The 13,923-nt window shown below is 43.9% G+C and overlaps 1 protein-coding gene across 2 annotated transcripts in view; it reads right to left on the minus strand.

Annotated features, from left to right (window-relative positions):
- The window catches only part of SLC2A12 (solute carrier family 2 member 12), a 72,282-nt gene that overhangs the window by 17,694 nt on the left and 40,665 nt on the right, over positions 1 to 13,923 (minus strand). For both annotated transcript variants that reach the window (XM_029223769.1, XM_029223768.1), the window contains exon 4: positions 11,118 to 11,250. In XM_029223769.1, the coding sequence (XP_029079602.1) occupies positions 11,118 to 11,250 (133 nt within the window). The remainder of the gene's footprint in view (positions 1 to 11,117; positions 11,251 to 13,923) is intronic.

Below are 13,923 nucleotides of genomic sequence, written 5' to 3' on the forward strand. Positions count from 1 at the left end.
AATTTCTTCCCTTTTCTCAAACTCTGCTTACCAATATGCCTATCTATATTTATATCTACATATTCTGCTTTCTGCATTATCCCCTCGCCCCTGCATTAACAAATTCATTTCTGCAACATTATTCCCATCAGCATAAAAACATGCTCTAGTATTTTATGTTTATTTAAATAAACACCTTCGAGGGCTTCCCTGGTGGCGCAGTGGTTGAGAGTCCGCCTGCCAATGCAGGGGACGCAGGTTCGTGACCCGGTCCGGGAAGATCCCGCATGCCGCGGAGCGGCTGGGCCCGTGAGCCATGGCCGCTGAGCCTGCGCGTCCAGAGCCTGTGCTCCACAACGGGAGAGGCCACAACAGTGAGAGGCCCGCGAACCCCAAGAAAAAATAATAATAAAATAAATAAACACCTTTGAACCTGTCTCTCCCCTTTCAAATATCCTGTCCTATAATTTAACCAGTTCATCGAGTGGCTACAACATGCCAGGTGCTATGGATGGAGGAGATAAAGAGTCTGGCTTTCAAGGAGCTTACACCTTAACAGGAGCCAAGCACGTAAGCATATAATTTCAAGTAGTAAGAGTGCTAAGGAGAAAAGTAAACCAAGAAAGGGAAAAAGAATGACTTAGTTGGGGTGTGGGGGACTGTATCATACTGCTGGCATCTCTAAAGATCAGGTGACATCTGATCAGAAACTGGAGTGAAGTTAGGGAGGGAACCATGTGAAGGATTGCAGCTAAGTGCTGTGTTGCGGAAAGTCCAACATGGCTAAAGCATGGCGAGTACCTGAATGACAGACGTGAGGTTGGAGGGGAGGGTAGCAGCCATAGTTAAGAAGCTTGAATTTTATTCAAAATGTAGTAGGAGCCATGGGATTTTGAGCTGAGGAATGACGTTTTTAAGATCCATCTAGGGACTTCACTGGTGGCACCTGGATAAGACTCCGTGCTCCCAATGCAGGGGGCCCGGGTTCGATCCCTATCAGGGAACTAGATCCCACATGCATGCTGCAACTAAGAGTTCTCATGCCACAACTAAGGAGCCTGCCTGCCACAACCAAGACCCGGCACAACCAAACAAATATTTTTTTAAAAAATTTAATCCTTGAGCCTCAGTAAAGTCCTCAGATGCTTGCAGCCTTGACCAACAGCTAGATTGCAACTTCCAGAACCAGAGCCGTCCTGCTAAACCACTCCTAAACTCCAGACCCGCAGACACTGTGTGAAATAATAAATGTTTATTACAAAAAATAAATAAAAGATCCATCTAACTGCTGCATGGAGGATAGCGTGCAGAGCGCAGGAGTTGAAAGAGGAAGACTAGTTTGGAGGTTAGTAAGTCCAAATAAAAGATGGTGGCCTGGATTTAGAACAGTACTGGTGGAAAGTGTATATTCGTATGTTCTGTTAACAGCTGACAAGACTTACTGATATTAGCTGTGGGGGGAAAGGAGTAGCATGGATGAATCCTAAGCCTCTGGCCTCAGAAGTTCCCCCCAAGCAGCAGACCTGTGAGGAAATGTGACTGGGTCACCAAGGGGACTGGAAATCGAGAGTTCTGTCAGATTAGAGATGCCTGCTGGATGTTCCAACCAAAGATGTCAAGTGGACAGTTGGATTTCAGAATTCGAAAATCAGGTAAAAGGTCCGAGACCAGAGATAATCATTTGGGAGTCATCAACTTATGGATGGCTGATAAAGCCACGGGAAGACATGCAAGAAGTGAGTGTAGATGGAGATCTAAGGATTGAGCCCTGGGCGTTATGGTATTTGAAGGGAGGGAGGGAGGAAGGGGAAGCAGCAGAGACCAAGGAATGACTAATGAGGTAGGAGGAAAACCAGGAAACTGTAATATTCCAGAAGACAAGTGGGGAAAAAAAAATGTTTAAGGATAGGGAGCATGAGGGCCTGGGCACGTGCTGCTGGAAAGTCACATGACACGGGAACTGACCCTGAGGTTTGGTAACTCGGCAGAAGTCGTGAGTAGCCTGGGGAGTCAGAAAGCAGGAAAGAAAGCCCGAGAGCAGTAAGTTCAAGAAAGAATGAGAGGTGAGGACCTGGAGACAACAGAGCGCTCTGGAACTGAAAAGTGGGCAGGGAGTGAGTGGGTACCGGGTGGGGAATTTGAGATTTGAGGTCTAGGGAGGTATGTTGTCTAGGATGGGGAGTCCTGCAGCTCTGTGTGTGATGATAATCCCATAGAAGGGGGAAGTTGATGACATGCTCAAGACAAATGGAAGAACTGGCCTTTGCACCAAGAGAGAGAAGGTGGGCATAGATGTAGGTAGTTGAATAGATAGTGTGCAGGATGAAGTGGGCTCGCTCTTTCTGTTTTCTCAGTGAACTAAAAACCCAAGACCATCAGCAGAGAGTGAGGAAGTGGGAGGGAGTGCTGGAGGCTTGAGAGGGGACAGGGTGTGAGGCCACCATCTTGGACAGTAGGAAAATCAACTGACCAGGGCCATGTGGTAGGTTGCAGGACATTCCTGAAGACCTACTTGAGACTTATGTTCATCAATTTAAAACTGGACCTGTCAGTATAGTTGGGTGTATCTCAAGCCAAGTTCCTTGGACGCAGGGATAAAACAAGCTAAGAATTGGCTTAATCAGAATTAAGGTTTGCCTGAATGGAGGGAGAGAGGGCAGGGTAGAGGGAGGGGTGGTGCATGGGATCTAAGGAAGGTAAGAGAGGAAGTGAGGACACGGGTGATGACTCTTCAGTGGACTCCCAGTCCTGGTAGGTGCTTGAGAGAGTGAGCTGAAACGCAGAGTGGTCCGAGGGTGAGTGGGATGCTTGTGAAAGGAGCAGCAATGGGTAAAGACAGTCGAGGTTACGATCATCCTGTTTGCTCCCCTTCCCAGCATCATCCAGTCCCTCCTCCTGACAACACTCCTCTTGGCTTCAGTGATACCATATTCTCCTGGCTCCTCTCCAGCCTCACCGTTGGCTCCTTTTCAGTCCTTTCGATACTCACCCTCTGCCTGTTCTCTATGTGTTGGCATAATCCAGGGCTTGGTCCTGCACCTCATTCTCCTCTCTGCTCTCTGACTAGATGATCTCATCTGGTTCCATAACCTAAATACCACTTACCCAAATCTGACCCTGACTCTGAGTGTCTCCAGAATTTCATACTTAACATATCCAGCTGCCAACCAGTACTATGTCCATCTGATGTCTAATGGACATCTCTGTAATCTTTCCAGCCCTGAAACCTAGTTCTGAAAGGGCTCCCCTGTGCAGTTTTCTCAAGCTAAAAATTTAGGTACCACCCTACTTCATTGCCTTACTCCTATATCCAGTTAATTCATTAATTTATTCATTTTCAATAATGAGCTTCAATTATATGCGAAGAAATTATTCCAGGTGCTGGGAAACAACAGTGAACGAAGTATACAAAATTCCCTGCCCTCAAGGAACTTAATGGAGCGAGAGGAGAGAGACAAGAAACCAAGTGAAATGTAGAAGGTACCAGCTTTGGGGGAAAAACTGAAAAAAGAGAGTGGATGCAGAGTTGGGACATGATTGTGATTTCAAATAGGGTAACAGGACAATTCAGAAGGAGATAAAGTGGTGAGACAAGTGGATATCTAAGGGAAGGGAGTTCTAGACAGAGGAAACCAGGGCAGAGACCCTGAGTCTTGAGCATCGCGTGGTGTGTTTGGGATGCGGTAGAATGGCCAGCGCAGCTGATGGCGGTGAAAGAGGGGGAGAGTAGAAGGATATGTAGGGCTGTGCGGGCCATCAGAGCCGCGGGAGGATTTGAGCAAAGGAATAGCTTGGTCATATTTAAAGGGATCACTGGCTGCTGTGCTGAAAACAGATCGGAGGGGATGGAGGCTGAAAACAGGACCAGGCAGGTGGTTACTACAGTAACGCAGGAGAGAGCACGGCGACTCAGATCAAGGGAGGGGCAGTGCAGGTGGCAGGCTCTGGATCTATATATTTTTTTAAATACATTTATTTATTTAATTTATTTATTTTTGGCTGCGTTGGGTCTTCATTGCTGCGTGCAGGCTTTCTCTAGTTGCAGCAAGCGGGGGCTGCTCTTCGTTGTGGTGCGCAGGCTTCTTCTTGCAGTGGCTGCTCTTGTTGCAGAGCACGGGCTCTAGGTGCACGGGCTTCAGTAGTTGCAGCACAGGGGCTCAGTAGTTGTGGCTCACAAGCTCTAGAGCACAGGCTCAGTAGTTGTGGCGCAGGGCTTAGTTGCTCCGAGGCATGTGGGATCTTCCCAGACCGGGGCTTGAACCCGTGTCCCCTGCATTGGCCGGTGGATTCTTAACCACTGCGCTTCCAGGGAAATCCCTGGATCTATTTTTAAATTAGAGCCAACACTGTTTTCTGAAAGATTGAACATGGGGTGGGAGGGAAAGAGTCAGGGGAGACGCCAAGGTTTGTGACCAGGGCAAGTAGAAGGATAAGGTTGACATCAACTGAGGTGGAAAAGTCTGCGAGTGGAGTAGGTTTGGGGAATATTGGGGTTCAATTCAGATCATGTTTGTAATATTTGTTAGACATTTGAAAAGAGTTGGAGAGCAAACAGTTGAATAGACAAGCCTTGTGTTCAGGAGAGATATTGAAGCTGGAGATGTAAATGTTGGATTCAGTGGCATATGGATGGTGTAAAGACCATAACTTTGAGATCAATGAGCCCGTGAGGGGATAGAGGAGGGGTCAGAGGACGAAGCCCTAGGGCACACCAACTTTAAGACAGTGAAAGATGAGATGGAACCAGCAGAGGATGCTGAGGAGGCGTGACTGGTAGGAGACAACCAGGAGGCCGGTCCCTGAAGGCAGTGAAGCAAGTATTTTGGGAAGGACGGCGCGCTCACCCCAGTCAGTGCTGGGGATGGTCACTGCATGAGCCATTAAGACAACGGATTAGAATTGATCACGGGGTTTAGCAACATGGAGGTAACCAGGATGTTAAAAGGAGCAATGACAGTAGAGTAATGGCCATAAAAGTCTCATCAGAGCAGGTTCATGAGAGAATAGGAAGAGAGGAATTGCTGACAGTGAATAGAGACAACTCTGAAAGAACTTTGCCATAAATGATGGCAAAGAATACAGGTGAAAATAAATGATAGCAGAGCAGGACTTCCCTGGTGGCACAGTGGTTAAGAATGCGCCTGCCAGCGCAGGGGTCACAAGTTCGATCCCTCGTCCAGGAAGATCCCACACGCCACGGAGCAACTAAACCTGTGCGCCACAACTGCTGAGCCTGAGCTCTAGAGCCTGCGAGCCACAACTACTGAGCCCACATGCCACGACTACTGAAGCCCGTGTGCCTAGAGCCCATGCTCCGCAACAAGAGAAGCACTGCAATGAGAAGCCTGCACATGGCAACCAAGAGTAGCCTCCGCTCCCTGCAACTAGAGAAAGCCCGCGAGAACCAACGAAGACCCAAAACAGCCAAAAATGAATAAATAAAAATAGATAAATCTAATTAAAAATATGATACAAGAGCAAAACCTAGGGAGGAAAATGGGATCAAAAGTTTTTTTTTTTAAGCTGGGGAAAAAAAATCACACAAGGTTGCTCTGCTGATGTGACAGAGATCTAGGAGAGAGGGAAGATATGGATGATGCAGGGGTGATCAGGGAGGACTATTGGGGAATGTTCTGGAGAAGGGAAGGGCAGAGGGCATGAAGTGGTTGGCTTCACATAGGAATGAGTTAAAAGATAGAACCCAGAGGGATGGTGGTGTATTTGGATGCAAATACTGACGTGTGGGTTGAGGTGGAAAGGTAAGGAAGTCCCTTTCTGATTGTGTTCATTTCTTCCGTGAAGTCAGGAGCAAGGCTGTTGGCGGGAGTGAGGACGGCTAAGGAGGTGGGAGGTTTCCAGAGAGAGGCTGGCATTGAGCAGTTGTCTAGGAGAGACAGTTCATGGACAAGGGACATGGGTGATTGCCAGGTAGCATGGAGGGGGCCTCTTGAGGTCAGTCAGGATGATTGAACCTGGGCCCCAGCCCTGTGCTCGTGTGCTTTCTCAGCCGTGTTCAGCTGTGTGCCTGCAGACGCTGGCTTGGCACGCCTTAAAATAAATGAGGTCACGCCACTCCCCTGCTGAAAATACTTTAGTAGCTTCCTGTTGCACTTAGAATGAAATCCAAACTCAGTCTGTAAAGCCCCACACGTCAGTCTCCACCGACTTACCCACTGGATCTCAAAGATCGCAGCCTCCTGAGCATCTTCTGGCTCCTGGAACAGGTCCAGTGTGTTTCTGATTTAGTCTTTGCACTAGCTGTCCTCTGCCTGAATTCTCTTTCCCCTACCTTTGCAGAGTTGGCTCTTCATTACTACTCAGAGTTTATCTTAAATGTTATCTCTCAGGATAACCTTCTGAGATCACCAATCAAAAGTACCCCCCTGGGCTTCCCTGGTGGCACAGTGGTTAAGAATCCGCCTGCCAGTGCAGGGGACATGGGTTCAAGCCCTGGTTTGGGAAGATCCCACATGCCGCGGAGCAACTAAGCCCGTGCGCCACAACTACTGAGCCTGCACTCTAGAGCCTGTGAGCCACAACTACTGAGCCCGCGTGCCACAACTACTAAAGCCTGCATGCCTAGAGCCTATGCTCCGCAACGAGAAGCCACCGCAATGAGAAGCCCGCACACTGCAATGAAGAGTAGCCCCCACTCGCCGCAACTAGAGAGAGCCCACGCACAGTAACAAAGACCCAACGCAGCCATAAATAAATAAACAAATAAATAAATACAATAAGATACCACCTCAAGCCATTAGGTTGGCTACTACCAAAAAAAAAAAAAAAATAGAAAATAACAAGTGTTGCACTACTATACATAAAATAGATAACTAATATGGGCCTACTGTATAGCACAGGGAACTCTACTCAATACTCTGTAATGACCTATATGACAAAAGAATCTAAAAAAGAGTGGATATATGTATATGTATAACTGATTCACTTTGCTGTACAGCAGAAACTAACACAACATTGTAAATCAACTACTCTAATAAAAATGTACAACGAAACAAAAACCCCAAAAAACAAAAGTACCCCCACACACACACGCTTACTATCTTAATTCTCATGGCATTTTCGCTCACTGATTAATGTTATAGCACCTAGAACAGTGCGTGGCACGGAACAGGTGCTCAGTAAGTATTTAGCGAATAAATGAATTTGGGTGAATGAATGAAGGAATGACCACATAAAATGAGCTGCTAAAAGTGAAAAATAACCTAAGTCTCAGAACTAAAATATTTACAAAACATTAACTTGTTAGTTTTCTCTAATTGTTTCCACTTAAACTGGGGAAAAGAATGAAAGTCACAGCTGAAACAGCACATATGGCAAATGTCCCATTTCGTGTTTGTGCTTGTAGCTGGCAGGGCACAAGTTCAAAATGAAATCCTTTCAAATTACATTATTGCTGAAATCTTTTCTGACCTCTCCACTGAGTCATTGTTTATCTTACAAGAAACTTAACAACTTTGGAAGAATATTTGTTTTCTCAGCCTTGTAGAAATAGAAGGAAAAGAAGCCAACTCCAAATATGAGAAAGGAAAATATCAAGCGGTATGGAGTACCAAATTTGAAGTTAATTTGATATTATAAATAGTTTCCTTTCTTGCTGCTTAGAAAATCATTGGGACATACACATCTGGACTCTCTTTCCCTGGGGACAAAAGTTGATTAATTGTTTCATTAACTCCGAAGTTCATGAAGACTCCCTTAGCTCGGCAGTAGCCGTCCTCCATCTTCGAGTTCACTTCAACTTTAGTGTCCTCACAAGTCCCCGGGGGCTTTCCACCACCCCCACGTTCACTTAGCTAGTTCGATCACTTTTCAATACCATTATGTATTTTATTTCTATTTTTGCCTCTGCCATTTCCCTCCAGGGAACCTCGTTTAACACACATACTTCATACATAACTTTGGTCAATTTCTATCATTCAGGCTGCTTACATTTTCATTTTTAAAGCATTTGCCAACCTACTGCTTCAAGCTAAGGCATGTCCCAGGCTCTTTGATGTTGCAGAAATCAGAGTTAGCCAAGATTTCTGAAGGCAACTGTTTCCTTTCTGCCCTCAGGTACTGGGCTTTCCCCATAAAAATGCATCCCTGGTAGACACTGCTGCTTGCTGCTCCTAGAAATGAATTTGAAATGCAGAATTGTTTTGCCACCTCGTCTTTCGTAATTCGCACCTGTGCCCTTATCTCTATTTGTTCTTCTACACCAACCTCCTGGTACTTGTGGAATCTGTCTAGGGGTGGGTAGTACTTGGGCTTTTGGATCTCTCCTAATTTGCAATTTAAAACTTTCTTGGAGAGGGTCTGGATTTAAGTTTGAGTAATTCAAAAACATTTCATAATGCAGAGTTTTGTTAATTTAGACAGATTTCTTCCCCACCCCGAATTCTGAATGAATGAATATGTTTTGTTGAGTTTTAGACACCCAAATCACTATGTTCTTACAGAATGTCTTATTCTGGAGGCCTACTGGATGGAAAGATTGGCTTAAGTTTTGTCTTCAAATTTTCATTTGGTTTGAAATTTGATCCATTCTGACAGCCCCATATTAAAAAAAAAAATCTAAAAGTTTCTTAACCTTAATTCGTTGAGTACATTCTGCCTTCAAGTTAGACTTTTTAAAAAAGAGGGCAATGAGGAGTGATTCTTAGTTTCGTCCAATTAATTCATTACTGCTTTCTCCCTGCTTCAATTTTTTAGCTAGTACTGCTCACAAGAATTGTAACAAACCTTTATTTTTAAAGGCATTCCCTACCCCAACACATATGCCCTTCCTTTGCACTTGCCAACACAGTGTATTGCAGTGGTCTGTTTTCTGGTCTGCCTCTCCAAATAAAGGAGCTATGGATTCTTTTTCTCCTATATTTTCAGTCCTTTCCTAATACAGTGTCTGCTCCATCGTAGATAATCAACAAAGAGTTGAATGAATAATCTCTGAAGTTGCGGGCAGGGAGTGGTATGGTGCAGGCCATATGTCTCCCTTTTCTGAACACATACCTCTTGCTGTTGCACAGATTGTTAGATCATAAGATTAAATCTCGTCTGTGATCCACAGATCAAAACTTGTTGTGGTTTATATTGTTACCCATAATCTAATCCCCACACACAATGAATTCAGCACCGGATTGACCACAGGGTATCCAGCTGAACAGTGGATACTTTTTAATCATCTCCTAGGAGTCGATTTCAAGCTAGGCACTGTAGAGGCTACCTACGAAAGATAACGGGCCAAGGCCGCTCCCGGATGCCAAAACTTTATCACCTGCTTAATTAAGGAAGTGAAATCACTGGAGTTTTAGCTAAGGCAATGTAAAAAGAAAATGGGGGGAATTCCCTGGCAGTCCAGTGGTTAGGGCTCCCCATGTCCACTGCAAGGGGCACAGGTTCGACCCCTGGTCAGGAAACTTAAGATCCTGCATGCCCTGTGGCGTGACCAAAAAAAAAAAAAAAAAAAAAGTGGGACTAGAAAATATTGATGATCCTGGTGCAAGGAATACTATCAGGGCTAGGGTTACTCAAGGCTTTGAAGATGAGGATTTGCATTGGCCCTCAAGGCATAAGGCTATAGGGTTAACTCTTCAAAGATAACTCTCATGTTACAGTTTACAGATGAATGCACTGCGTTATCAAGGTCTGAGGCTGTTAGTTATTTGAATCATGTATGTGTAATTAATTGTCCTTCAGATTCTGTGCTCTCCAAGAAATCCAGTTATTTGACTTCAACTTGAATAGAGCCAGGCAATGCTCTGGCCAGGCCAAGGAGATAGCTGGCTTTCCTGACAATTATATTTCTCTTTGTAAATGAATGCTTTTCATTTTCATTGAAGGCTTTAAAAATAGGGCCTTATCAGCATCAAAAATTATCCCTACAGTTGACATTTACCTTGAGTTAAGAGAAAAGTTTTTCTGCTTACCAAAATGAAATGTCTTTAAAATGTAAATCTTTTTTTTTTTTTTTCCTTTGGCCACTCCTCTCGGCTTGTGAGAGCTTAGTTCCCTGACCAGGTATTGAACCCGGGCCCTGACAGTGAGAGTGACAAGTCCTAACCACTGGACCGCCAGGGAATTCCCTGTAAACCATTTTAAAGTATATAAGGTACAAAGTAAAAATCATCCATACTCCTACTTACTTCATACCCTAATAATAATAAAAAAATATTATATAATACTAATAAGCCAGGATTAAGAGCTCGGTCTATATATTTGTACACATACCTACCATCAATTCACCTATCAGGTTTACCCTTCCTTCAGACAAAAGCTGAAGAATCACTATGCCCACAATTTCTGTAGCCATCATACATTTCTCTCTACTGTAATGAAAGTTTTTTTAGAAGAAAGGCACAGACTGTAATTATGTAGTTTCCTCCTGTTATATTAAAGTCCACGAACAAGTATCCCTACATTTTTGGGCAGAATGATTAAATCCTAGGAAGAGCAACAGGTTCCCCTTCATTCCTGGCCCCTGTGCATCCTCTCCTCCCCCAGGCCACAGTTTCAACAGTCAGAGCTGTGAGACCTGCTCCTAAAGAAAAGGGGAGTATTCTACAGGCCACTGCTATGTCAAATTGTTCAAGCAGTGTCTCCATATAAATTTTATTTAACCAGTGTTCTAACTGCCTACTCATGTAGGAAACTCTTTATCTTTCTTAGTGCACTTTGTGCCATATTTGGAATAATTGTAGACATTTAAGCCCAAGAGTTTTCCTGGTAACCTTAGCCTTGACAAGTGTTTAGGGCTTAGAGACCTACAAGTGTGGTAGAGGTGGAAGGCTGAAGCCCACGGTGCTAGCACAAGGCAAGCATGACATTCCAGGACCACCTGAAACCCCAAGCAACTCCCACCCACTGTGTGGAAAACCAGAGATGGGCGAGGTTCTTCAATCATTACTGAAAAGAGCTTTGAAAGTTTCACTTGTTAGAAAGCTCTGCTTATTCTAATTCCTTAGCTGAATTAGCCAAATTAAACGCATGGCAGAGAAACTCGAATTATGCTTTGAGATATGGTTTCTCCACCAAAGGGAATATCCTAAAAAATTTCAGATATTATTATTATTCCACTGTATATAAAAGCTGAAGTTTTGATCAAAGAGTGTTGTTTGGAGAGCAATGCACATAATACTCACTCTTTTGCCAGCTCCATTGATATTTGTTCCAAAGAGCATCCCTTTGTTTCGGGTATAAACACAACAACAAAAACCAGAGATGCTAGACTCATAATTGTATATATAAAGCACACACATGGCAGGCCAATGAGATCTAGAGAGGACAAAAGAAATTGGTTAGAGATGCATTTTGTGTTGCTTTCATCCCATTTGTGGACAGCTGCTTCTTAGAGCATATATGAAAACATATGTATTTTCAAACATGCTGGTTGTATCCAGGGAAATGGCAATCACAAATTAAAAATATAGCCAGCCTCTGAAAGTTTCATTTTCACAAACAACCCCAGCTTTCTCTGGTAAAGTGAATAGCAGTCTTGTAAATATCACAATTTAAACCCAATGCCATCTTCTTGGTGAACATAATACTTTTCGTTTTCAAAATGGTAATAGAGGACTTCCCTGGTGGCGCAGTGGTTGAGAGTCCGCCTGCCGATGCAGGGGACACGGGTTCGTGCCCCGGTCCGGGAAGATCCCACATGCCGCGGAGCGGCTGGGCCCGTGAGCCATGGCCGCTGAGCCTGCGCGTCCGGAGTCTGTGCTCCGCAGCGGGAGAGGCCGCAACAGTGAGAGGCCCGCGTACCGCAAAAAAAAAAAAAAAAAAAAAAAAAATGGTAATAGAAATGCTCATTGCCAAAAAAAAAAAAAAAAAAAAAACTCAAACAACACAGAAACACATAAAACAGAAGGTAAACTATCTCCTCTCTCCTCACCCTCTACCATTCCTCTCTTGGGAATCCCCGCCATAGCAGTTTGGTTTCTACTTGGTAGACATTTTTAAAGACATATTTATACAGATGGACTCTTGGAATGAGCTCCCCCTTCTTTACTCTGATTTGAATAAATCGTTTCATGTTGGCAATATTTCATCATTTTAGTAGCTGACAGTATTTGTAATACTGCTTCCTGGATTCAGAGAAAAAAAGGGATAATGGTTCGAATGAAAGGCATTGACTTGCTAAGATGCATCAAAAAGAAGCAGGACCCTCCAGGTTTTGATGGATCTCACCCGCCAACCTAGTTTTCCCTCTGAGCGCTTCTAGCCAGAGGTACAGTCCCTTTGTAGTACTGACCAAGGTCAAGGTATGTTAGCTGGTGAGAGGTGGCCCCCGATGCACTTGAGTCTGCCCTTGCACTGCGGCACCCCAGGCTCAGCGGAAAGTCCAGTGTGGCCAGGAGCAGGGAGGAGGAGGCTGGATTTTTTTGAACACAGGCTCAGACCAGCCACAGACTGAAACAATGCAAATAGCCCTTAAGTCGGGAACACTGACTGAGCAGTTATGCGGAAGGCATTTGGTAATGCAAAGTGGAAGGAGCTATGCATATTAACCACTTATAGGTCAGCTGTGCTGAGGTGGGGGGAAGCAGGGAAAAGGAACAACTCTGCAGTCCTTCTGGCAATTTTAATTGAAGTCCGCTCCCTCTGTGCTTTTCTTGCTGCTAACACAGGGTTTTGTCCAAGAGAGTGCTTAATAAAGTGCTTGGAGAATTGGTCCTTCTTTCCTCTCTGGGGCATAAAACCAGAAAATAAAAAAGTGGAAAAAAAAAATAAAACCCAAAACGTCATCTCAGCAAACTTATATGCTCTTCTGTTTGAGTATTTTCAGTAACAAGGAGCTCATCACTTATCAAAAATGCACACTACATTGTGAGTCAGCCCTGTCTGTTTCAAACATATTCCTCACTCATTCCTAAGCCCAAGTCTACCTTCCGGGAACTTGGGTTCAGAGGTTCTGCTTTGTCCTCTGGATCAGCCTTCCTCATCCCTTCTTCACGAAAGTGGCGCAAATATTTGAATGCACCTCCATCCCTTGCTGAGCATCCTCTTGTCCAAGTCAAACTCCCAAACTCTTGCAACCGTTCTTCACAGACCATAGGTCACCTGCCACGTTATCCAGGTTGCCCTCCCTTGGTGGGCACACTGCAACCCTCGTCAAATATTTTACTCAGAGCTGAGAGCAATACTGCAGCTGTATTATGAGCACAGCAGAGTATGTCTGTGTCTCTGGTACACTCTGTTCTTATTGATACAGCTGAAATTGTGCTAAAAGTTGGTGTCCAAGGGCTTGCCACCAAGCAGAACCCTTATATCTTTTACTTGGAAAATTGATTTTTGAAAAGAAGTACAGAATTTCAAACTTAGTCCAATGAAATGTCATTTACAGGTTTGAGCTCATTCCAGAATTTTCTTTTTTAATGAGTATGCTTTCCCAACATTTGTTCTAAGAGCCCATGCAGAACTTCTGAATCTTCATCAAGCTCATCCTATGTATTAGCTATCCTTCCCAGAAATTCGCGTCGTCTTTATTCATCCTTCATCATTTCCATTCTTTCTTTTATATTTCTCCTTCTCCATATAAATAGTAGGTAAGTGTGTGTGTGTTGTGTATGTGTGAGAAGGTGAAGGGCACGGGTCTATGTGTGTGATCTGAGCAGGAGACGTACGGTTGATGCAAATGACCAGTTCCTGTGTTTCCTTTCATCTTGGGCTATTTCCAAAAATGTAGGACATAAATATTTTTAAATTTTGTGTAAAAACCCAAGCTGTGCTTAATTAATAACTCTAAAAGTTCATTTCCAAAAGTAGATATATTCCCAAAAAAGTCAACAAGATTCAGAAGTACTACATATAGATATATACTTTTTTGACTATACATCCACTTTTGAAATGGTATCAATATATATTATCTCTGTATTATAGATACTATTTAATATTTATGCATTATATATATACATATAAAATAAAGGAAGGGACGAAAACTCAACTCAT

This window comes from Monodon monoceros, unplaced genomic scaffold (assembly GCF_005190385.1).
Source record: "Monodon monoceros isolate NGI ecotype Baffin Bay Population unplaced genomic scaffold, NGI_Narwhal_1 Super_Scaffold_15, whole genome shotgun sequence".
Classification (NCBI taxonomy): Eukaryota; Metazoa; Chordata; class Mammalia; order Artiodactyla; family Monodontidae; genus Monodon; species Monodon monoceros.